Consider the following 25022-nt stretch of genomic DNA (forward strand, 5'->3'; position numbering starts at 1 on the left):
TCTCCTGAGTCATGTTAACGAGATATCACACTAGCACGTCTAGGCTAGCTCTAGGCTTCAGGTATAAGTAATCAGGTTCGTCCGGGATTCGCCTCCAGGGACAAAACAAATATCCAGAAGTTCTCTACATCACCGCGATCCTTCGACTTCAGATTTTATCAACAGCCTATTTAGCCTTCAAATCGTACAAAATGAGTTCCGACTCTGTCTATCCTAAGATCAACAATACCCCAGTGCTCATCGCTGGTGCCGGTTTGGGCGGTCTGTGTCTAGCTCAGGCATTGAAGAAGCATGCCATACCATTCAAAATTTTCGAGAGAGACTTCAAGCGAGATTTTCGAGCCCAAGGATATCGCCTCCGCATATCAGAAGATGGCATTCTTGGCTTGCAGTATTCCTTGACACCCGAAGTATGGAAGTTGTTTGAGAAAACATCAGCCGAGTTTGTCGGCGGAGCACACGGTGGCCGTTTGAACGTTCTTACAGCTGAACCTCTTCCAGCTGGCGGCGGACCTCCTGCCGGTGCTCACGGTCAGATGCAGCCATACACGGTTGATCGTACAACAATGCGCGAGGTGTTGCTGACCAATCTCGAAAATGAGCTCCATTACGGAAAGTGCGTGTCTCATTTCGAAACCCATGATGACAGAGTCACCGCACATTTTTCAGACGGCACGTCCGAATCTGGATCACTTCTTGTCGGTGCCGATGGCCTAAACTCTTCGATCCGAAAACAAATTTTACCGGAGTACCCATTTCTTGACACGGAATCGCGAATCATTTACGGAAAATCACCTATCACTTCGGCATTCGAAGCAGAGATTTCGGCCAAGCTGCTTCAGGGCATGAGCCTCTTGTCGGAGGATACAACTCACGGAGTCCCAAAAACGATGCTACTCGAAGCTATACGCTTTCATCAAGGGAATTCTATCGAGCACATCGAACTTCCCGATGACTACCTTTATTGGGTCTTGCTACTCCGCAAAGAACATTCCCCGCTCCCCGATACAAAGTTGCTGAGCCTGAGCAAAGAAGAATCTGCAGATCTGGCGCTATCACTAACCGAAAATTGGCATCCGAGTATCAGAGCAGTTGTGAAGCATCAAGATCGAACACAGACGTCGACCTTAAGAATAGCTTCGGTGGATCCAAAACTCCCGGACTGGCAGTCCTGGGAGAGAGTGACATTACTTGGGGACGCGATTCATGCAATGCCTCCTACTGGAGGACTGGGTGTCAACACTGCGCTTCGGGATGCCAGCGACCTCGCTCGCAGAATTATCAAAGCTCACGATAACCAGGAAGATCTGTCAGGAATCGTTAGCGAATATGACAAGGAATTGCGGGAATATGCGCGCAAGCCACTTGCAATAAGCTGGGGCGCTGGTAGGAAAACATTTGGTCTACGACCAGCTGATCAGTGCGAGAGACTTTCTTCATAATCCTGTCTATCCTGATTTCCTCCAGAGTTCAATGCCTACCGACTATCTATGGCAATGAGTGGTACACATGTCCACACACTATGCATATGTCTTGATTTTTTACTGTACCTATAGATAGTGTCTTGTTTTTCCTATCATGATATCACTTCCTTAATCTCTCCTCCACCGTTGTTCCATGTAGAAAGGATCAAGTCTGCGTTCTTAGCGAAATAGTCTTGTACCAAGGGTATTTTGCAAATATGAGCCATTGAATACACACCGGGAAACCTTGAAAATTACAGACACCTATAAATATCTAGACCCGTATCGACATTGATGCCAAAATACGTGGCATAAAGTTAGTCTTCGAAAAATATCTCCTTCCGCGTGAATCGAATTCTTGAAATTGCGCGCCCAGATCCGGCTGGAAACGGTTATAATTTTCGCGGTTTATTCACCAATTCCAGCGCTGTCGATTGATCCTAGTCTAGTACAATTAATTATTCTCCTGGGTATATCCATCCTGTAGGCCATTCTAGCCTTGGTCAATATATTCTCACTCAATTTCCGTTGGTTGTCACGGAATTTGTGGCTTTAGTAATTTTGGGATTAAATTCTGTGGGTGGGGGGGTCCCCCAAAAGACCGTACAGTTGTGATATCTCAGAGGAATAGGGTACAGAGAGCATAGAGAATAGCTCTTAGCTACATTGTAGAAGCAAATTAGAAACTTCCTCAGCCGTTTTACTACTGTAACCTGGAAAAGTTGCAAGGGTAGTCCTTGTAGCTCTTCCGCCACCCACGCTAAACAGCTCTCCTGAGACAGTGCATGAGGCACTAGCTAGAGCCGCAACGAAGGGAGCAACTTTTGCGGTGTCAAAGTATGCCCGAGTAACTTCTCTAATAAATGGAGAGAGGTCAGACATGCTGAGACAGCTGAAGGAAGCACGCCATTAATCATAATTCCGAATGAATGACTGAATTTTCCCAAATTCTTGGTGAGTGCAAAGACGGCACCTTTTGAAGAAACATAACCGCCATCACCACCACCACCAAAGCCATAAATTGAATCGGAGCTGGTGTTGATGATTCGGCCATACATTTGCTTTTCCATAAAGGGCCACACCTCTGATATGAGCAGGGTCGTACCCAATGCAGCAATTTCCCAGGTCCTTCGGTAAGATTCTATATTCACATTGTCGTGGGAACTTCGTTGACCCGAGATTCCATCATTGTTAACCAATATGTGCACAGTTCCGAATGCCCTGATGGCTGTTTTAATTATCTCCTTGACCTCGTCACTGACAGACACATCATGAGCATCAGCTACTGCTTTTCCTCCGTTGGCTATGATTTCGTCCACCACACTCTGTGCTCTCGAAATGGTTCCTCTTATCCCATCGAGCGTACCGCCGTAGTCATTCACTACAACCTGTACACCTTTGCTTGCCAGGAGCAGTGTAATCTCGTCTTAGTCCGCCACCTGCACCAGTGACGATGGCGACCTTCCCCGTAAGTCCAATGTCAGACGTCATTGCAAAAGGAAGATATCTTCCACATTACGTGGGTGTGTTGATCGAGGGGGAAATGTCCGAAAGGAACGAAAAACCCGAAGTAATACTTTGAGATTGGTCGATAGATGTTTGAAAAACAAGCGCCAATTTTCGGATCACGAAACCGTACATTTGTACGATAGTATTAATAAAACTTGCACAAGGTAAAGCTGCTTGTCATGGGGTTGGAAACAAGAACGATCAATGTGGGAAACCGCCACGCGTCATGTGTCAGTCGATCGAGTCAGCTTTTTTTCCTTGCAAGCGCAAAAGCTAATGTGAACCCGACGCCTGCATCAGAGCAGAGGGCGAGCAGGATTTTAGTAAACGCCTGTATGGGAAGCATATTGCACGCTCAGGGTCATTTTGGACTTCGACAACTCATCTCCCATTGTTCATAATCTGTAGGGGCGCTATGTCTACCATTCACAAACCCAGCAGTAGGGAAATCTCAGAAGAAATACGAGGACGATTGATATGGGTAACTAGAGCTGCATCGGGAATCAGACTCGCAATCTCGAAGCCCTTTGCCGAGCATGGCGCAATTGTTGTACTCGTGGACCTACGTGAGCAGAATCTGCAAGAAGCCGCGCAGCGTATTGGCCATGGGTGTCATATCTATCGATGTGATGTATCTTCTTGGGACGAGCAACTCGAGATGTTCAAGTGGGTCCAGCAGAATCTAGGGCCACCATACGCGGTATGCTGCAACGCCGGTATAGACCCCGAGCTCATGACTGCTAGTCACCAGTCCATATCGAAGGACTCCAAGAACCGGATACTGTATAATTACCTGGCTGACAAGTATATTGACATATAACAAGAAAGGCATGGTGAAAAGGTCTTGAAACCACCATCGGACGCGGTATTGTACCTCAATTTAAAAGGCATTGTGTATGGTATGAGGCTTGCCGTACATTATACGAAAAAAAACGGGGGTCGCATTATTGTTACATGGTCAGCAGCATCTTGCTTTGGCATTGCCGAACAAGACATCTACGCAACATCTAAACATGCTGTTCTGGGGCTTGTTAGAAGCACTGCAAATCGACAGGAGACTAAAGACAGAGGCATCGCAATATCCATGGGCTCCCCATGGCTTACTCTCACACCACTTACGGCAGGTCTCGACGAAGGCCATTCAAAAGAAACTATAACGAGTACAACCCTAGATGTCTCGTGGGCTGTCCTGTATCTTGCGACAGCGCCTATCCAGAATTCGAATGTCAATTGTATTTGGGTATGAGGTAGCGATCTAATAGAGGTAGAAGATTGTTATCAGGCTTGGATTACATCTCTATTCAAAAAGGCGCTTGTCGTGAACTCCTGACTTATATGGGCTTTACAACACGTAGAAATTGTATTTACTTCTTTGATCTGTGATCGTGCCCTAAGCTCGCAGCCAATCTGACACCAGCTGTGTCAATTTACCAAACCAAAGGGGGCCACCGTAGAGATTTTCAATGGGTGAGATTTGTTCGAACGGATCCTCTAAAATGATGCGAGATTCAAATATGACTATGGATTGTGTGTTTTTATCCTTGATTAATTGGATCTTTGTATAATATTCTTCTTGGGTGTGTACAAAGCACACCCTCTTCGTAGCGGCTCTGAGACAGCAGGTATATCAACGCTACTACTACTCAGTGATTGTTCGAGCTGACTGCAAAACTTCGTACTTCAAGTAATACGTATTACACATCGTGAAAGCGAACTTGCGCATCCTGATAATTAAATGCGCTACGGGTCGATAGTATGCCCCCCCCCTTTTTTTGCGGACCGTTTCGAAGTATAACAACCATCAGATACAAGAAGGAATCGCAAAGAAAAAGATATGGCGGGRTGACCATGTAGCCAGACAGGCCGCTAGAGTAAACTCTCTCTCTCTCAGCTCTCCTATCTTGTAAATCTCCCAATTCTAGCTCGTCTTCGAAGGTATTCATCACAACGAACTCATCCACCGGATCTACCAGATGGGAGACGCCAAAAGGGCACGAATTTGATGATGATGCACAAAATGGAGAACTAACTATTTTAAAGCTGTGATCATCGACTGAGTTCACCGGGTTCAGATCTGTAAACCGCTGCACCATACTAGATGCTGTGATGAATCGGTTGCAATGTGACTCCAAGTATGTGATATATTCGCGATACATTTTTTGAAGTTCCCCCAAGTCACTGTTCCATCTATTAATTGCACTTAGTTCGATCAGAGTGACGATGCTGGGTTGTCTTTCTCCATCATTGACAGAGCAACATCTGGTTATCCCCGCCTGAGGTGGTCCCAGAGAAATATCGGCCACACTACCTCACTACGAACAAAACAGGTTCGCTCCACTATTGCTTGTGTCAGCCATAGATATGTTTATGCGCAGCTACAAGCCGGATATCAATGACGCTGTCCGTTACGCCATCTTCAATCACCCAAATGGCCATGCGCACTTGCCGTCGACTGTGCTGCAGATTTTTGGGATGGATCCGCTGAGAGACGAAGGTCTTCTTTACGAGCAAGTTTTAAGGGAAGCCTGTGTTATCAAGACAAAGCTTTCATCTATCCTAGTCAACCTCACGGTCATTTTAGGGGTTTCCCGTTTCTAAGATGCAGTGAAAAATTCAGACAGGATCAAGTGAATGGAATGGGCTGGATCCTTGGAAAGTCGCCAGACTGGACAAAGGTGTTGATCAGAAGCGGTTATTTGTTAGGTCTGCAACGAATAATCTGGAGGATCACAGCATCTCTGTGCTACCGACATTCGAAGTGGAAGTTCTTCCTTTGCATAGAGAGAATTCTTCACGTTATAGTTATTAAACGAGTCTGTTCTTTTTGATACTCCGATGCGCAAGCTCAGGTTACCCAAGTACATCTTTCAACATAACTCCTTAATAACGACGTGTATCAATTCACGCTCGGCTTGAGTTGCCGGTTAGTCGAAGATACCGTGATACGAAATTTCAATGCGATAGTCCGACTCGCTTAGAAGAGAGAGGATAGCACTAGTATAGAGTGAGACTGGTAGCGGAAAACTTCGAACCCATGTCGGGTTCCATGGCTTTGAGGGATTGCTGACAATGATGAACACCTAAGTAACAATTTTAGTACCCAAACATCTTGTACTCAAACGTGACTCAACCCGTTCGATTAGACCTCTCCACAATAGTCTCGATCTCCACAGCAAATAGCCCAAATAACTAATACTAAACGGCTTAATAAGTGTAAGCCTAGATTAAAATTTGGTAAGCTAGAGTATGAGTGCCCTTACAAAAGTGGCAGCAGCTGAATAAGGAAAACCCCTCGTAGCAGGGAAAATATGGTTCGTATAGGTACCTGCCTATCACTCAATTTCGCTGCAACACTGTGATATTATAAGATACGGAGCTTTACTATAGTACTATAGTACTAAGTCATACTTTTAATATTCTTACACTATCAAATTGACATAATCGAATTTCAGATGACCGTATAAATCTCTGTGATTCCTATGTAAGAGTAACAAAGAACTCTGTGTTTCAAGTGGGGCAACAAGGCATCTAAGCAAGCGCTTTCTTTAGCCTGACAAAGATTGGACTGTAAGCTGGTAATGTGTATGCACTGAAATGATTGGTTAAATTATCAATGAGATAGCCAGTCAGAATATTCTAACTCGATACAGAAATTTAAACAGGTAAGAACCGCCGGGTGCCAGTCTGTGACATTTGCAGCTGCTTCTCTCGACAAATATCTAGGGGATGTCTTCAGTAGTCCCTTCGCATTCTCGTATCCATCCTGGTGCCCCGCTCCAAATTTCTCTAGTTGCCGCAGGCCAAAAGGGGCTTTGCTTTCGATCTGGGAATCGTGTCTATCTATTGCGTTCCATACTAAAAAATAACCGAGGGCTTTCTGATTCATTGACTGATCAGAAATTGCTACCGCTAAGGTTTTAAGCATGTCTCAACTTGCGAAGATCTAATACTTTTGCTGGGGCCCTTTCCGGCTCCGCGTTTGTTGTAAGGTAAAACTCAATATGAGCATGTTACATACAGTATTTTGTGTTGGAGGCTTTTTACCACTAGCACCAACTCAGTAAGTCAAAATATATGGAGGAAATTCAGTGTAATATTGATCTGTTCTATCCATCATTCCTATCTGAGATTCCTGTCCCTTTTATATATGCGTATCCCATACAAGAAAACGACTGCGATTCTATCAATCTGTGTGCCAAATAATGTGCCATATGGTGTTGTGAATATAGCGCATTTTTGTCAGATAGATTCAGGCGCTCTATCCTTTCCCAGCGTCGCGGTAAAATATGGCCAACATTTTGTCAGGGTTAAGATTAAGGTTTCTTTTCTAGCCTCTTTCGATCCTACTTCAATCCTCCATCGCTAAACTATTTGTAGATCAGACCGTGCTCCCACGTTTCTTCCGCAAGTCCTCTCGCCAAACATATCCCCATTTATAAACAGCCCACACCAACGGACTAAACGTCAGCCATAAGAACGCAATAAAAGTAGCTGTCCAACCAATTCCAATTCGCTCGATCAGCGGACCTGCTGCTGCAACAGCACCAGCACCCGTCAAACAACGCCAGAGATTAATTGCAGCTACGGCAGTTGCTGGACTTTCGCGATTCGTGTCGATGACCAGCGTATTCAACCCGCTGAAAGCCCCTGTGGTCAAATGCGCCAAAAAAAACAATATAATCATTGATCCTGCAAGAGAAGTCTTGAACTGCATTATCCAGCCATAGGCGATCAAACACAGCGCACCTCCATACAAAAAAGGTATTGTGATTGCGAGTCGAGCTACCTCGACATTAAACTTCTCAATATTCTGTTGTCGATTCTTGATTATGGGCATCCCCTGTCGTGCAGCTTCCCGCTTGAAATTCCAGTCAAGGAGGAATCCTACTGACCATCGAGACGTAAGGCTACCACAACCGAGGGGAAGATAACACAACCCAATCTGGATGGAATTAAATGCATACTGTGTCTTGAGTTGCGACGTCAACGTGCTTAGAACAGCTATATACCCACAATAAAGCAATGCTCCATAAGCGAGAATGATAGCAGGTTCCTTCTTGGTGGCAATCACTGCAGACGCAAAAACATTAGGCCGAAGTTTGCCTTTTTGCATAGTGTTATAGTTTGGCTCCGATATTTTTCTTCCGTGCCGGAATCCGCTACTCAGAACCTGCCACCCAGAACGATTCCATCTCGCACTCGGCACAGATCCGTTACCCACGACAACACGGCATGTCTCTGGAAGTAACATTATGATAAGAGCAGCGTACACACCGGCGAGTATAATCAAGAAGCGGAATATCCACCGCCAACCCAGGAAATAATCTATCAAACCTCCAATAACAGGACCCAAAGCCGGTCCGAGTGTAACACCCATGGTCGCGTAGCCAATGTATTTTCCTCTTTCTGCACGGGTAGACAAATCCGCAACCACTGCGCTCCCTAGTGCAATGGTGCAGCTACTGCCAGAGCTTTGCAGACATCGAAGGACCATGAGAGCTGCATAGTTGTTCTGTAATGACAAGCCAATGTTGGCCGCCAGATATATCACAAAGGCAATCACATATGCTGGGCGGCGACCATGGATATCGGAGAAGTTTGCAATAAAGGATGGAGCAATTCCTTGAAAGATCTATACTCAGAGTGTGTTAGCTGTATCCTTCGCTCTATGAACAAGTTCTGGAAGGAATCTGCACCAGAAACATCGTGATAGAAAGGTTCATCTTAGTAGTTGACACACTCAGGTCACTTCCAATGCTGTTCAGAGCCGGAAAATAAATACTGCTTGAAATGGGTGAAATCATTGCGGCAAAGGAGCAAAGCAACATCAGAAAGACCTTTTGGCGCTCGGGCAGTATGCAATACGGAGCATCAGCTGTTGTGGTTTCGTGATTTCGCTTGGAATCTCCAGGCTGTATGCTCGCAGCATTTTTCTCTTCATCAAACATCGCATCTGACTTCTCCTGCTCTGCTTCGTTTGATTGGTGCAGATCGGGTGCAGTTCTGGCCAAAGCACTTATCGCATCGCCATCACCAGCTTGCCTTTCGTCATTTCCAATGAATAAAGTACTCATTTTGAGATTTCCAGAGCTGAGTAGATGGTATCGTGATACTGAGACCTTTGCTCGTGATGCGATGCATTTTTTATAGTCTGCTCTGAGGGTCCCGGTTCCGGTGACAGACCAGCCGATTCCGCTATTGTCCAGTTAGGGCGGGGTTATATTAAACCTAGCACGCATGAAATGGATCAAAAGTGATTGATTTAGGTATGTGGAAAGATGCCGTTGCACCCGAGCTGTAGCGTGCGGCCCGCTTACTCATGAAATACATTAACTACTAGCTTGGTCGGATAGTTAGATTTAACGTTACGCTTCGACCTTAGATAATGAGTCAGTGATAGCTGAATCAGTCATTGAATCATTGATAACTATTCGAAACTGATATATCATGTGCATATGCAATCCTTATAGAAACACCGATTTACATGTACACCCATGCGCAAGATGCACGAAATCCCAAGAAAAAGGTAAATAATGTAGGTATGCTCCACTAGGCATCTTTCCTATCTAGTACAGATAATTCAAATACACCGCATGTCACGGACCTGGATCCACCTTAGTTAAACAGCGTTGTGTCGAGGTACGCTAGGCTTTGGTTGAACCACATAATGGTTCGAAGGTTGTCGTCGATAGAGTGAGCCAAGTAAATAGTAACAGTAGTCAATCTGATATATGAAAGTCTTAAACATAACTAAGATAGAAGAGATCCCCCGTACAGCTTAACGCCTATATGAGTATAAATACCTTGCTGGCTCTCACTGTTATATTCAAGTGATTTGTATTAAAGAGCTATAAAGAACTACTAAATATATACGAATTCGTGCTTATAAACAGGCTCACCCCGTAGGGTTGTTGGATCGCCCTTCTATGCTTCGTGATGTAATACGGACCATCGTTAAACCAACACTATAAATCAATTATTTCCCCCTATATAGGATTATTAATTCTCAACTTTCAAGACTTCTTTATCTGTAATGACTACTAAATCTTTCTGAATGCATCGTTGGTGTTGACCGATCTTCGTTCGAGAAGTAGTCGCAAGCGATAATCTTCTCGCCCTACGCTGGACTATTCCTGTATCTTGTCCCTGAAGGTTGGAATACGTTTATGCATGTTCTTAAAGGAAGCCCTAATGTTGTGGATTCGTAGGGCAGACTGCACGACACCTTCTTTTTGAAAAGAGATGGGGAGGCGGTGCAGATCGGTAATCAAAGTGGGAATGAGGCTAAGGCTGCTATTGAATGCTGGTGATCTATTAGATGGTCAGGTCGGCGTACAGAATGGGGCTGTTTGTAAATGCGTGTAGAAACGGGATAAACAAAACGATAATGGATTATCGGATGGGAATCAACGGCTTTGAGCAGATGCGTGGATGGGAAAGTGACCCTATCTTTTAGAACTGCAAAGTTATTTAACAAACTTGTCAGGCTTTCTGCAGTTCCATGGATATTCTTCCTGATGTGTCCCAAGGTCGGGTTGCACACCAACTCGAATGTAATTCCTAAAGTCTGAAACCTGGGGTTTCATAGGTTTGGTAAGTATAGTATGTTTCTACTTAAATATACAACAAAGTGAAACCGGAGCTTACGGTGAGGTCTTCCGAACAGAATTGTCCATAACTGGATAACGCTACAGACCGACGGATCCTGGGATGCAAAGTTGCCTCAGATCACTAATGGGTCGGATGCCTCGTCATCCGAAAAGTTTCAGCATGCAGTGCACAAGCATAACGTCCAGATAGTATTCTGCAAAGCGCCTCCGGACGAACCGCGTGAATTGGCGTTATTTAGCCTCCTTAGAAGCATGCTCCTAATAGAGCCGGAAACTCGATTTCTGACAACGGTTCGACCCGGTTGATTTCAGGCCAGAATAAATGGTGCGGGGTGAAGCTGTACTGAACAAGCGTTCCTTCAGTTTTTGGTGAGTCTATCTTGGTACTCAACGGCTACGGACGAAACGCTACGGACGAAGTTAGAGCATGAAACAAGCAAGTCATTCCGGTAAACGTTCAGGGCTTCATCGGTCCGTTATTGCCGGAAACACACATTGGGCTATGTCCCTAGAATGTGTATCAAGTCCTGGAAAATCGACGTTACGGCGCAGCCCCTACCGGGGATCCAGACTTCCGGTTCCGAAAGTTCCACCAAAATACATCCCAATAAAACTTTTAAATGAAACCACGGAGTACTCCTACCACTATTACCTCTGTACAAATTAAATATGCTCTTCAAGCGTTTGTGAGGCTGTCAGCATGATCAAAGTCGCAGTTGCTGGTGGCGGCCAAGGCCTTGGAGGCGCCATCGTCGAAGGTATCGCATCGCGTGGCTTGCACGAGTGCCTGATTCTTAGCCGCACCGCCCATGAGGATGATCCAAAATGCATCATCGTCGACTACGCAAATATCGAAAGCCTCCAGGCCACGCTGGAGACCAATGAGGTCCACACTATCATCTCAGCTCTGTCTATGGAAAACGGCGGTGGCGAGTCCCAAATGAATCTTATTGAGGCGGCCGACCGGTCTAGGTCGACCTATAGGTTCATCCCGAGTGAATTTGGCATGATATATAAACCAAAGTATGTATCACTCTATGTCGGGAATGACCATTGAGACTAATATATACCGGCTCTAGGCATATGAAAGCCCTGCCTTCGTATGCCTGGAAGTTGAAGGCCGTGGAACGCCTCGATAAGAGTTCTCTGGAATACACCCTCTTTTCCAACGGCATGTTTCTTGACTATATGACATCACCGCGAGTTCCAACACCTTTGCCATTCTCCGTTCCCGTCTGGATCGACCTCGAAAAGAAGTTCGCTGCGATTCCAGGTGATGGAGAGGGCGTTATAGCGATGACCCATACCAGCGATATTAGTCGCTTTGTTGCGGCTGTTCTGGMCCTGCCACACTGGGAGAAGCGCTATCATCTGATCGGTGATCGTCTTTCCATCAACGACATGGTTCGCGTCGCTGAAGAGATTTTAGGCGTTACATTCCACAAGCACTATGATCAGAAAGAAAATCTACTTGAACACAGAAGCACTTTGCTTCCTACCGCTCGAGCACTTCTGTTCCCTGGAATCAATGAGGCATTTATAATGGACATGGTCGCAGCAGCAGGAGTAAGAGTCATCGACGGTGAGATGGATCTGGATGTTAATCTATCAATAAATAGACTGTTTCCGGACATGAAAACTCGCACATTTCGTGATGCAGTGCAAATCTGGAAAGAGGTAGAGACCTAAGCCACTCAGCCGCTATCCTGTTTCCTATCATAGATGGACGGATGGATCTCATTTACCGTGACACCTCGCTGAACTAAGATTACCAAATAGACCAGAATATGAATCTGTACCTAGTCTAATGGATAGTGGTTTATAAATCAACTTTACGAATCTCTTTGCCGACAATCCTACATTTTCACTAGTTATGTATTCTCTCAATCCTGTCAAGTATGATCGGAGTTGATGACGATAGTATTGACGCATGTCTCTCAATACAGCATGGAGTGGCGGCTTCACCAATGACCAATAATCAAAGTATCCAAGAAGGTCGCGCGAATGGTGATTTAATCATGCACTGTGAATGCGGTAATCCTTTCATGCATATAATAACTACTCTTTAAAGTTAAAATCTACGCCCCCTTGAAGCTCTTTACTTGACTGAAGTTCATAAAGGCGGAGGAGGTTACAGTACCAAACCCAAGTCATGTTACCATTGGCATTCTGCGGCCACCATTGTGACTGCCCAGAATGTCATCAAGAGATACATACACATGCCGTTTCCTTGCTCATCCTGTTATTGCCTGCCCACCAGATGAGTCTCGGTCATAATCATCGTGGTCTTCGCGTGAACGCCTCGTGGAATGAGATTACTGTAACAACCGACAACGAAATTCCCAGTGCGCTTGAAGTCATTGCCAGCGTCGCACCTAGTAAACATAAAATCAATCGATAGCCCTTGCCCCTAAGGAAAAGACTACGAAAGTTAAATTCAATGGTCATCGGAGTTAGGCGAACAATTTCAATAATTCGACTTGTGGAGAGGGATGGCCAAGCTACCAAGCAAGTAACCTACTACTTCGTACAGTAGTTACTTAAGTTAGCCAAGTCACGGCTCCTCCAACCTTTTGCTGAGTCTACTACTACTACTACTACTACTACTACTACTACTACTACTACTACTACTACTACTACTACTACGCCTTCGTGGCCTGGGATTCTATGAACAGCCACGTCGATGCCGAGTTTCACACATTCCCATGACACGTATCAATGGAATCAGTTTGAGCGTCTAGATAAGCAAGGTCGGAGAAGATATCTATGTTTCTAGGTGTTTTTCAGCAAAAACATATGACATAAAGCCGCACAGTATATTGACCTATCACTTCAGTCATGAGGTCAATATGACTATCGACTTCCAGCCACGGCATCCTTCCTCAATACCACATTTAATTTGTCCCTTTTGACACAATTCTCGAATGCGAACGACTTTGCTAATTCCTCTAGCTCTTCTTTGTTCTTCCCCTTAAATAGTTCTGCGAATTCCCATACTGAATACTCGCTCATCAAGGACTCCCTCACGACGCGTTCGACTTGACGATCAAACTTCCATGTAGGCGGATATTTTTTATTCTGTAAATGCTTGGGAACCATATCCTTCAACCGTCGAACGAATGGCTCATACACATCGCTCACCCCTTCTTTGTTGGTGCAGCCCCAGAAATCAAGGCCAAGATGCTGCTTTTTGGCAATAAATGACTCGATGAGCTTCATATAAGGTGTCTCTGGATCGACGTAAACCATTCCCTGATATCCGATATCCTTGTACAGCCAAATGCTCCAGCTAACATTAGAATCGGCGTATATACGCAGTTGTTCGCCGAGCATGTTCAAGCGGGCTTGAGTTGTTATAGCAGCATCCGTATCCTTTGGGTTTGGGTAGACAGGCCCAAATTCGCCGTTCCAGATTGGGACGTTCCAATCACGCATGAACTGGACTTTTCGATCGAATTGAAATTTCAGTTTTGCTTTATCATTGTCGGTGTCAGCATACAGCGGCTGACCAGGGATAGGGAATCCCATCCTCGAATAATCGTGACACGCGTAAACTGTGTTGGGTAGAACACGGTCAAAATGCGAGAAATCCATGGCATAGGTATTCCCATCTACAAAGAGGATGTGATTTGGGTCGACTTCCCGAATGGCCTTCTCGACGCGGTCATACCAGTTCAACAACCCAATGTGGTTGGGGTCGGCTGGTTCGTTGAGAGGATTGTAACCGGCAATGATGGGGTTATTGCAGTAACGCCCTGCAATGGCAACCCACAGATTGATGACTTGTTCTTGAAATAGTTCGAATTCCCAAAACAATGCCCTTGACAGACCACTGTCGCAATGCCAGTCTTGATTCTGACCTCCAGGAACGCTGTGTAGATCCAGAATCACGTATAAATTGTATTTGCCACAGATCTCCACCACTCTGTCGAGATACCTGAACCCGTCTGGCTTCAAAACACGAGGATTTTGTTTATCGTCAATAAAATGCCGGTAATTGAAGGGCAATCGTATGCAGTTCAACCCTAACGAGGCAAAGAATTCAGCGTCTTGTTCAGTGAACCAATGATGAATCATGCGTTCGAAAAAGTAGTCTGCCAGGGTTTGACCCAGTACTTCAGTCATGGCTTGGCGGAGTTGGKATTCATGACCCGAAAAGCCTGTGATGAAATTTTCCATGTTTAGGTGGCCGGCTAGGCCGGCACCCTTCAGGACGACTGGATTACCGTATCCATCGACGATGTTTGTTTCGGAGACTCGGAGCAGTGTGAGTTTGTTGCTCACTGTGCCGTTGCTTGAGACGGGCTTTTCTGCGATATCTAGGTGAGGAGCCATTTTCACTCTCTATTTCGATTGATAGCGCCAAAATTTGAGATATAAGGAGATGATATGATATGAGACTAATTAGACAAATTGTTTTATAGAATCCAGGCAGACCCTTCTTGAGAGTCCAAAATTGATGGCGAGAGGGAGGCGTAAATATATACATAATACTTCTAGAGTTTCACTTCGGATCAACTCCGATGAACTAGAATATCTCTTCGCTTGCATATTCCAAGAATTTTACCGACAATGGAGAGTTAGTCAATGGGAGCAGAATTAACAGAATTACCTCCGCGTCTGAAGGCCAAGAGCTGCGATACTCCGCGACGGCCCGGGATGAACAGACTTCAAGAGTCACRGGGCCCCMAAGCCATTATTTCTTATTATTATTCAACCAGTTTAGCCTTGGGGTTTTGAATGTTGATCAAAAACATAGCAGTAGTTTATTATACATGTTCTGGCCTATTGTGGTTCGGGCCCTCTCCAGCTTCGTCGAAGCAGACCGGAAGGTCCTCAACCTGTCATCGCGATTACCTGTGTCTATTTGACATCTTAGCTCGATCAGATATTTATCGCTGTTCCCCAAGCAGCAGACCTCCGCCAGTCTAAACTGGTCCGAGATTCCCATCTTTATCCACCATCTTGCCAGTCCCCTGTTAATGAGAAGATTAGAAAGTGTAGCAAAGAATGATTTAAATTACTTGGACCTGACTTTAAATTTACTGACTTTCCAAATGTTGTACATACGCATACGCCTTCTCAAGAATCTGAAGAAGGTACTGGCTATCTGCCGACTCCATCACCCAGTAACGATTCATTTCAATAGCCAGCCTTACAGCTTCATGCCATCTTGCTGGCATAAAGAGATTCGGCTGAATACCTTGATCAAGCCGATGCTTTAGCGAAGCTGCCGCAGCAATAAGAATCAAGGCACTTCGGTTGCAAGAATGAAGTAGGAATAGTGTGCCATGATGGCGATGTTTGTATCCCGGTTCATTGACCCAGAGTCTAGCAACGTGATTCTCAAGTCCTTTACGAACAAGGCTCCACAGGAGGGGTCGATCTGCTCCATCGGCGGGGACGCCATTGATGAATGCATCGATAAACGGCCAATAAATAATTTCGTACAGGTTCACGAGATGGCCCCTCAGAACAAACCGACAAATATCGTCTTCGTCAGGCGGACCTGCAATGGATACAATCCGTGGCAACCTCATGGCCCACTCTTCTGCCTGTGCTTCGTAGACTGGAGTCTCTTTAGCCAGCCCGTCTAGAAAGGAATCTTCTCCCGTTGGTTCGAATTTCACAATGCCGTTAGAAATACAGAACGAGAGACGTCGAAGGGATATTTCAGAAAGGTAAAAGTACCAAGACAATCGCTCTCGATACTGCATTTCGTCGTTACCCATTCCTGGCGAGACATCATTCTCAGCAGCGACTGGGGGTGTTGGAAAGAATAGCGGGTAGCCCAAGTCGACCACTGACGGGGGAAAATCGCACATCTCATAATACCCGCGCAATTCCCGCTCAGACTTCCATGCGGACCAATAGATCGTTTGCTCTGTAGTATTTATGGATGGTGACGATGCCGAAGGATCCGAAGATGGTGATTCATGCAGGTTTAAAGTTTGTGCATGCCAGCTTTCTAAAGAAGAATTTGCGTTCCGTAAAAGTTGAAAGCCCTGGCAACAAGCGAGTGCTTGTAAAAAAAACCTCCAGGCAGTTTCTGGTTGAAACATCGTCGTCGCGTAGACCCCAGACAAAAAGAAGCATTGCCCTTGTAGAGCTCGGTTAGACCCGGAGAAAGACGCCCATAGACGTTTTTGAGCGGCATTGTAGAATGTACGTGCATAGGGCAAAGTCTCGGGATCTTTCATCCCAGATTTCGGGTACTCAAATGGAGTGGCTGTTGCACCGAGAGCCAAAACAAGAAGCACAAGGCATGCTTCGGCGGACCAATCCAGTCCATCCATACAGAGACGAAACACCATCCTCCGCGTTCTAGTTTCATCGAGAACAGGGTTTTTTACATGTATGTATTGAAAGAAATTGTCCAGTAGGAGCTTGGTGAAGCGGGGTTGCAAGTCGTCTATGGATACTGTGGAGCCGGTGTCTATCTCTGCAGGAGAGGCTGAAGTCGATGCTGCAAATTCTCCCCCGGTCTGCCCCAGACCAGCCGTTTCAAAAGTTGGCCACTGACATATCGTTTTAATCGATGCAGGCAACAATCTCGTTCGGTCGATATCAGGGTATACAGCACGCCGGAAACTGCTGGATTCTGTACCTGATGAGGTATTATTATTGAAACGTGATCCAATTGATTCGATCGCGCTCTGACATTTCCCAATAGCCAATTCGACCTCGTCCAGCCTCTCGAGAAGCTTGAGACTTGCCGGATCAAAGCTGGATAAATCCACCGGCGACTGGATACATCGCGCACCGACTTTTAGGCAAAATGAGCACGTTGGTTTCCGATTATCACATTTCGTCCGCCTTGCCCGACACACTTGACACGCGGTGACTGCCCTTTTGCGAGGATACGAGGCAGTTCCACGGGGCAAGGGCCGCTTTTCGCCGACTTCAGCTGGTAGCAGTTCGAACGGAGATGAATTAGGGTTTTCATTCAAGTGTTGCGTCTGCAAGGGAAGAGCCTGGTCCTCGGAGGACGCCATGGAATACGATGTGATTCGATGCGCGGGCTGTCGCAGGGGAAAGTGGAAACGATTGTTGAAGGGGAGATGAGCCCCTTTTTAAGCTCGCCTGCTGTGGGGGAGTTCCGACCCCGCATCGCGGAATACCGCAGACGTGGCTGTAAGAGGTAAGGTCGAAAAACCCCAGATTTTGGAGAACCACTACGTCGGTAACTTAGTGACTAAATTCAAGTATTATAGGGAGGAAACCTAATGATCAGGTTACCATAACAAGGCCTTCACACACAAGTCTATAAAATCCGAGAAGACGACCGGTCAAAATGCGTTTTTTTGACATTTTAGTCTCGCATCAGAAAACAAATCAGTGGGAAAATTTCTTCTCTACCTGAGACGATCAGTCTCGTCAAGATCTCTTAACCATGGCCGACTCTCCTGTGAAGACTGACCATGATCAGACCGCGGTCTATATCGAAGATACAAAGCCAAAACAGATGGGCGCATCGGCGAATAATGCGAATAATGAAGAGCATAACATGACATTCTCCTCGGTCTGGAGAAACCACAAGACCATGATTTGGTGGTCGTTCTACTGGGCTATGTGTTCCACTGGCTGGTACGATCCATCTATATTTCTTTATTCATCTCCTCTAATGGATGGATAGATGAACTTGTAAAAATAACAGGCTGACCCAAGATAATCAACACAGGGGTTTCGATGCTCAAATTAATGGTGCTATGATCGCAGTTCCGGCGTTCCGGCATGATTTCGGATATATATCAGCTGGTCAGGTAATCCTCCCTGCCAGATGGCAGTCTGCATTCAACGTCTGTAGTGCGGTCGGTCAATTCTTCGGAGGTTTCCTTTGCAGCTGGCTCGCTGATCGCGTCGGAAGAAAGCGGTCTCTCTTTTGTGGCATTGTTGTTTGTACTGGCGGAATAATTGGAGAGCTTCTGGCTCCTAGCCCTGGTGCATTCTTAGCCTCCAAGATTGTATTAGGATTGGGACTAGGATTTTATCTTACCCTCGGGCCTATGGTGTGCAGTGAAATCACTCCCATTGTGTTGCGCGGGCTTTCAACTGCCGGCGTTAACCTTGGGATAAGCGTGGGTCAGCTACTATCAAACGCAGTCGTTAAGGGATTCAGCAATCGTAGCGACCACTGGGCATATCGAGGACCATTTGCTATACAATTATTCTTTTCTCTATTTTTGTTGGCTGGACTCCCTTTTGCTCCGGAATCACCATGGTACCTCGTCAAACAAAACAAAATCGACAAAGCCCGGAAATCATTGCAAAGTATCTGGGGGAAAGATTACGACGTTACATCCAAGCTGGACGCAATTCAACTGTCTCTTGGGGAAAGCTCGCAGCAATTGAAAGCCAAGTTTACAGACTGCTTCCAAGGAACCAACTTGCTTCGAACGGGAATTTCATGCGGGGGATTTGTTTGTCAACACGTGGTCGGCATCATCTTTGTTCTTGGATACTCCACCTACTTCTTCGAGCTCGCAGGGTTAGACGATTCTCACGCATTTAATCTTGGTGTCGGTGTGACCGCCTGTGGTGTTTTTGGTAACATCCTCAGTTGGTTCATGATCAATAACTCCCATATCGGTCGCCGCAAACTCTTCATCGGAGGCATGGCGATTCTCACTACTCTTCTCCTATTGATCGGCATCATGGACTTGATTCCAACGAGCGCGGCGAAATGGGTGCAAGCTTCATGCACCGTTATTTACGCTTTCTTTTACTTTATGACCATCGGCGCTGTTGCCTTTGTATTATTGGGAGAAGCGTCCAGCCCTCTCTTGCGCGCAAAGACCACGGCTTTAGCCACCGCTGTCCAAGCTTTATTCGGTATAATCATGAATTTTGTGATCCCGTACATGGTCAATCCAGATGAGGGCAACATGAAGGGAAAGGTTGGCTTCGTTTGGGGCGGCCTCTCGTTAATTGCGACAGTCGGGAGCTGGGTTTATGTGCCCGAGTTGAAAGGCAGAACATTTGAAGAGATTGATTGGATGTTTACTCGTCATGTGCCTCCACGTAAAATGGGCGAGTATCAGTTTGAGTAAGAGCAGACTCAACTTTCTCTTTACACATCGTGAGTAGTCTAAAAAGCGGGTTCTAGCTTTATGACTACCTGTTGTAACCGAAATCTGGATGTATGTCAACAGCTGATAGTCTTGACCTCTTGTATGGCCTAATGGAGCAAGGGTTTCTGGGCAATGAGCGCCTATCGTTAGGGTTGGATAATGGTATAGGAAATTAATACGATTCGAGCTGAAGACCACACTCTTAAGTAGGCAATGTATGCGTCAAACGGTCGATTTTCTGTGACGGAGTACGCCTTGCGAGCCTGGCTCAGTCCTTTGTGATGCTGTGACTGCCCTAATCCCTAAGAGCTATCTGCGTTGTCATGCATTCCCAATTATGCACCGCCATGAAGGCCTCCGCGGTATGAAGAGCCGTAGCGGGCTCTCACACAGAGCCTTCCTTCTTATTTCCTTTCTGTATGCTTAGTTTTGCATCGATAGAGCTGCCCTGGAGTTTAGGAATGAGAAAGTGTCACATCTTATAGAATAAGATTTTTACATATGAGAAGTATTATCACAGTACCTTCCTCTATCGCTAGTAATTCATCTAGTAAAACTAGGATCAATCAATAGTCCTGGATTCGGTGAGTAAACCGCAAAAGTTACAGCCAATTCTAGGTGGATTTGGACGCGCATTTTCAAAAATCCAATTCACGCGGAAGGAGATGTTCTCTCCTATTCACAGTTTGATTTCAATTTTCAATAGGTGAGCCCCTTTGCGAGAGGTCTTCCATTCGTCTTCTCATTCTTTCAGGATTTTTCTTCGAATCGTCGCTTTCTCACGTCTGGTTTAATTTTGCTGCTGAGTTGGTAATGCAAACCTGTCTTTATGGTTGTCTCCTCAGATAAAATAAATTTGGCACTGTGTAGCTGTCAATATAAACCTACAACATGAACCTTAATGTTATATTTGGTCTCTGTCGCTCTCACCATTGCGAGTATTCAACCAGAACTCTCCATCTGCGGGTGTTCCATATCGCCAGGTTGTCGCTTTTTCCGCAAACGGAACGGCATCTTTCACAACCTACACATACGTCATGACTTCTCCGAGTAAATTTTAAAAGGCGCCCTCACCCTCCGACATCAATAATCATTGTATGGATACTGTAACATTTTTGATAGTTATCCCAATCCATGAGACCAGGTTTCTACACCCAACTCAGAATCGATGTAATACAGTGCGATCTCGAACAGGATTAGAACAGTCCCGGACAGAAACAGCACAATTCCAAAATGTGAGGGAATTTACATCATTTGGGGACGAATGGTGAATCTAATTTCCGCGGGTAATGCCGTGTGTTCCGCCTTATCCGTAATTTACGCACCATGTTTTGCCTGATTATTAATGGCCAGTTTGATAACATAGCTGTGGAGAGGATCTGGGTACTGGGTGCTGGATGCTGGGTGCCAGGTCTCGGACGGTCCTGACCAATGAATACCCCTAATAATAGCATATAAAGAGGAACTCCAAATCCAGCATTAATTGAGACATAGCTTTGGGGCACTTCCATTAATCAATATCTGAGTCTGAGTTGTCAACAAGACGTGGTATACCAAAGAAAAGCGACAGTCATCGAAGCTAGTCAAAGACATGTCACCTACTGCAACTCTTTCCAACTTGTTGGAGCGTAACCAGTATGTTACCCAGCAATGTCATCTCCAACTGATTGTTAACCACACGACACTAAACCCAGAATATCTGACTAGAATCTACTCCCAGTCTCATACAGCCATTCCGACCATTGCTGAAATTAAAGAATCTGGGCGCTTAGCCTATAAAACCTTGATCATCAGCTGCACAGATGGAAGAATCATGCCAGAGAAGTTCCTGAATATAACAGTTCCTGAGGGTAAAGATTTCAAGCCCCGAGACTGAGGTTGTTATCGACATTGATAAAGTTCTTTAGAAGTCCTCATTGTTCGCAACTCAGGCGCTCGTGCGAGACCTGCTCTAGCTAATCTGGTAGCATTGGACGATTTGGTCAGTGTTGAGAATGTGCTTGTCGTTGGACATACGGATTGCGGGGCACGCAATTTCAATGATGGTGAGATAAGAGCGCGGCTTATGAAAAGGGCTCCTGAATATAAAGAAGAGATCGAGAGGATGCAATTTGGAAAGATTCTTGGCGAGTAAGTTCTCTGTTTGAAGAAGCTCAGTTATCGCTGATCTAATATGACCTTAAATAGTGTTGAGCACTCAGTCAAGGATGATGTGGAATTCCTGAAGGGATCACCTCTCCTTCGCGAGGAACTCAAACAGAACATTCAAGGGTTTGTTTTTGATATTAAAACCGGAAAATTGAAGGAGATTATTTGATTCTGTAACGTTGATATCTCAAAACGGTCGGAAATTATGTTTCTTGCAATTTCAATCGGGATAAACTGGATAACTTGCTCAGTGCTTATGACCTTACTTGAATTGTAAGTGGCTTAACTCTGACCTGTTTTTATGGCCTTTTTAGTACAGTTATTTCGCATTTATTTTTATTATTATCCATCATATTCAAAGTCCTTTACCCAGCGCTATACAAACGAAATCACGCCTGAAAATAATTGGAATGGAATTTCTGGATTTGCGAGTCCAGATTAGGCCAGAAAAAACGGCTGTAAATTTAGCAGTTCACTCCTTAACTCATGAGCTATCGATTGATCCTAGTTTTACTAGGTGAATCACAAGTCATGGCCGGGGGTGCTCTGGTGACTCCCGTGAAGGGCGAAAATCTCGTTCTGCAAGGTGTTCGGCGTGACGCGACCGCACCACCACCACAACATTTAGAAACAGCATCAAAAGGATTCAAAAGCATGGAAGATGTCGGCACGTCAGCATCAAAGATTCTTGAATGGACCTGGGACAAGCCTACTACGCGTATCGATCATCCCGTGTTCCCGGGCTTCGAACGCAATATTCAGATCTACGCATCCTCGAATAGCGAGAGCACTGAAGCCATTGCAGATCTCAGGAAGCTGGTTGATTCAACCCGCCAAGCAGGTCTCCGATGCCTGTACGATGGGCAACAACTACAACTACGGTGATATCGCCCGAAGCATCGTTGATGGGTCTCAGAACGTCCCATATTGGCGATGATTATGCTTTTGCACCCTAGCTACTCCCGATTTGAACATAGTACAGGTTTGATTGATTCATACCTCAACAAATCACCCTCATGGCGGCGTTTTATGAGGCGATTCTTTTTGACGTAGCAACGTAGTTTTGCAGTATTTGACGGTGGAGAAATTGATTTGGTAGTTGGTGAGCTGGGAATAGAGTCATTCGCCTAACCCTAACCCAACCGCTAGGTGGGGGGAGGTGACGCGACGGGTATAATGCGTAATTCCAGCTATACGTGACTCCAGATCCACCAGGGCACTGCTTGGATGATGAGCGGTTTGTTGGTTGTACATGTCGTCTTGATGTACATTATCACAGCTCTTGACTGGTCGTTTTATACTTACTTTCGTCAAGTCCTGCAATTATAACAATAACGCACCTGTAGCGATGATTTTTCCCGGTATGGAATCGTTCGATCGTGATATACTCCGTAAGAAAATGCGCTCAAAGAAGCACGATGATTTTCTGCCTCACTTGCCTTATAAATGATCTGGTATGAGGCGACAGGTAAAGTCTTTTTGGCTTCTGGCCAATGAAAAGTTGATATGCCGCATAACCATAGCCATCTGCAAAAAGCGTGAAATAATATCTTCCAATCATGGGACTTCCCGGAACTTTCACGTCAATACATTTTTTGCTATTATATTTATAGTTCCTCATAGTTCTTTGACATAAGTTAGTCAAATACAACAGTGAGAGTCACTAAGTCAGCAAGGCATTCAAACTCATACGGGCATCGGGCTGTATAGGGGATATCTTCTATCTTAGTTATTGTCGGTTTAATCCGGTCCAGGATCCAACTCGACTGGATTTGGATAAGGGGAAACCGGCAGTCCTGTGAAACGAAGCCAGGAACATATAATTGATATTCCTAAATAATGACTTGTTAGCTACGAAAGGAGGTTGCCGGGGGCGAAGCCTCTGTATATCCTTAACGCCGGGGGTTGACGTTGTTTACATTTCAGCATACTTTATCTGACTCAGAACTGCCGCCTAGCCTGACTCAAATCAACGAAATCGTAGGATCTGATGTTGTGAAATATAGATCGCGGTATGTAATTCACTGGTAGCTACTCGGAAATTTGACTCATACAAAAACTTGGACCTCTAGATGCTTACGGATGGCTCCGGTGGGGATGAATATTACGCGTTTGTTGATCCAGACCGATAGCTGGATAGCTCTGTTGGAGAAGTCGATGTTCAAGTAAGCTGGGGAGAATGACGAAGTATCAATTTCGGCCAAGAAGACGCCCGTGTGTTGCCTTCATGAATACCTCTAAATATTTAAAGGAAGTAAATCATAAGACTCAAAATTATGTGATTGTCATAACGCATCGCTGCTGCTGCAAATACTGTAGTGGCTATATCTTCAAGCACTCAACCCGTTGTCTCAACGACACCCTCTACTCATAAATCTGGCTCGGATGGACACATATGTAACCTTTCAGGAATTAGCACCAGCACCAATCATAGCAGACATCATCGCAATTTGCACCGTCCTCCTGCGATCAATCTCCTTCTTCAACATCAACAAACACGTTGCCACAATCAAAGGCTCTTCAACAAATTTCGATGCACTCTCATCGATCAGTAATTGACCACCGTTTCCAGCACGAGACTTGGAAGACCCGGGGGTTCTTGTCTGATCACTACGAACAAGCTGAGAAAGAATCTTGCCGTGCTTCTCTAAACTAGAACTTTTCAATCTGAGAATGATTAGATTTTCGCTCTGGTTATGAGAATCTATTCTTTTTCCATAGCTCCATTCTAGCTCATGTCCGTCTGGGGTAAGAAAGGTAGTGGTTCGTGAAAACCACTTCGAGGAAATCTTAGTGCGGGACGGTTCGCTTTTCCCGCCAGTCTCGAGAATGGAAATGATAGGATCTCGACCGGGACCAAAGAAATATTCACTGTGAATCAGATCTCCAACTTCAGGATCGGAGAGAATGGCATTCCCCGAGTGTCTGGATTCACGTCTTGAAATATAAGCGATAGAGCCATTGCTATTGTAGATCGGGATTTCGAGTTCTTTGTATGGGGATGGAAAGCGGAATAACCCAATACCTTGAGCAGAGATAAGGAGGACGCGAGAAGAGTAGAAGTAGTATGCTGGATCTGTTTCCTCGATTGAGTTGGCTGTGATCTTGGAGTCGATGGAGTAGACTGTGCTACCCGAGTCGATGGAAAGAGCAGAGCTTTTGACTTCGTATTTTGGGAGTTCCATGTCTGTTGTTGCCTGAACCTGTGACATAGTTGAAAC

The 25022-nt window shown here is 45.4% G+C and overlaps 8 protein-coding genes across 8 annotated transcripts; 4 read left to right on the forward strand and 4 right to left on the reverse strand.

Annotated features, from left to right (window-relative positions):
- Positions 1 to 191: 191 nt before the first annotated feature.
- On the forward strand, positions 192 to 1442 carry BHQ10_009440 (uncharacterized protein; the record flags this gene model as incomplete). Its single annotated transcript, XM_040882356.1, has 1 exon — positions 192 to 1442. One exon carries the CDS (start codon positions 192 to 194, stop codon positions 1440 to 1442), a length of 1251 nt encoding a protein of 416 aa, XP_040737942.1.
- A 5908-nt stretch (positions 1443 to 7350) lies between these two features.
- BHQ10_009441 (uncharacterized protein) lies at positions 7351 to 9046 on the reverse strand (the record flags this gene model as incomplete). Its single annotated transcript, XM_040882357.1, has 2 exons — positions 7351 to 8604; positions 8810 to 9046. The coding sequence occupies 2 exons, from the start codon at positions 9044 to 9046 to the stop codon at positions 7351 to 7353; spliced, it is 1491 nt and encodes a 496-aa protein (XP_040737943.1).
- Positions 9047 to 11282: 2236 nt separating this feature from the next.
- On the forward strand, positions 11283 to 12271 carry BHQ10_009442 (uncharacterized protein; the record flags this gene model as incomplete). The annotated part of the gene is made up of 2 exons (XM_040882358.1): positions 11283 to 11605; positions 11662 to 12271. The coding sequence occupies 2 exons, from the start codon at positions 11283 to 11285 to the stop codon at positions 12269 to 12271; spliced, it is 933 nt and encodes a 310-aa protein (XP_040737944.1).
- Positions 12272 to 13435: 1164 nt separating this feature from the next.
- Positions 13436 to 14917, reverse strand: BHQ10_009443 (uncharacterized protein; the record flags this gene model as incomplete). The annotated part of the gene is made up of 1 exon (XM_040882359.1): positions 13436 to 14917. The coding sequence occupies one exon, from the start codon at positions 14915 to 14917 to the stop codon at positions 13436 to 13438; it is 1482 nt and encodes a 493-aa protein (XP_040737945.1).
- A 707-nt stretch (positions 14918 to 15624) lies between these two features.
- Positions 15625 to 17577, reverse strand: BHQ10_009444 (uncharacterized protein; the record flags this gene model as incomplete). Its single annotated transcript, XM_040882360.1, has 1 exon — positions 15625 to 17577. One exon carries the CDS (start codon positions 17575 to 17577, stop codon positions 15625 to 15627), a length of 1953 nt encoding a protein of 650 aa, XP_040737946.1.
- Positions 17578 to 17975: 398 nt separating this feature from the next.
- BHQ10_009445 (uncharacterized protein) lies at positions 17976 to 19632 on the forward strand (the record flags this gene model as incomplete). The annotated part of the gene is made up of 2 exons (XM_040882361.1): positions 17976 to 18169; positions 18264 to 19632. 2 exons carry the CDS (start codon positions 17976 to 17978, stop codon positions 19630 to 19632), a joined length of 1563 nt encoding a protein of 520 aa, XP_040737947.1.
- Positions 19633 to 21466: 1834 nt separating this feature from the next.
- BHQ10_009446 (uncharacterized protein) lies at positions 21467 to 22686 on the forward strand (the record flags this gene model as incomplete). Its single annotated transcript, XM_040882362.1, has 4 exons — positions 21467 to 21503; positions 21561 to 21783; positions 21841 to 21924; positions 22293 to 22686. The coding sequence occupies 4 exons, from the start codon at positions 21467 to 21469 to the stop codon at positions 22684 to 22686; spliced, it is 738 nt and encodes a 245-aa protein (XP_040737948.1).
- A 1520-nt stretch (positions 22687 to 24206) lies between these two features.
- On the reverse strand, positions 24207 to 24986 carry BHQ10_009447 (uncharacterized protein; the record flags this gene model as incomplete). Its single annotated transcript, XM_040882363.1, has 1 exon — positions 24207 to 24986. One exon carries the CDS (start codon positions 24984 to 24986, stop codon positions 24207 to 24209), a length of 780 nt encoding a protein of 259 aa, XP_040737949.1.
- Positions 24987 to 25022: the final 36 nt, after the last annotated feature.

Source organism: Talaromyces amestolkiae (genome assembly GCF_001896365.1).
Source record: "Talaromyces amestolkiae strain CIB chromosome Unknown scaffold24.1, whole genome shotgun sequence".
Classification (NCBI taxonomy): domain Eukaryota; kingdom Fungi; phylum Ascomycota; class Eurotiomycetes; order Eurotiales; family Trichocomaceae; genus Talaromyces; species Talaromyces amestolkiae.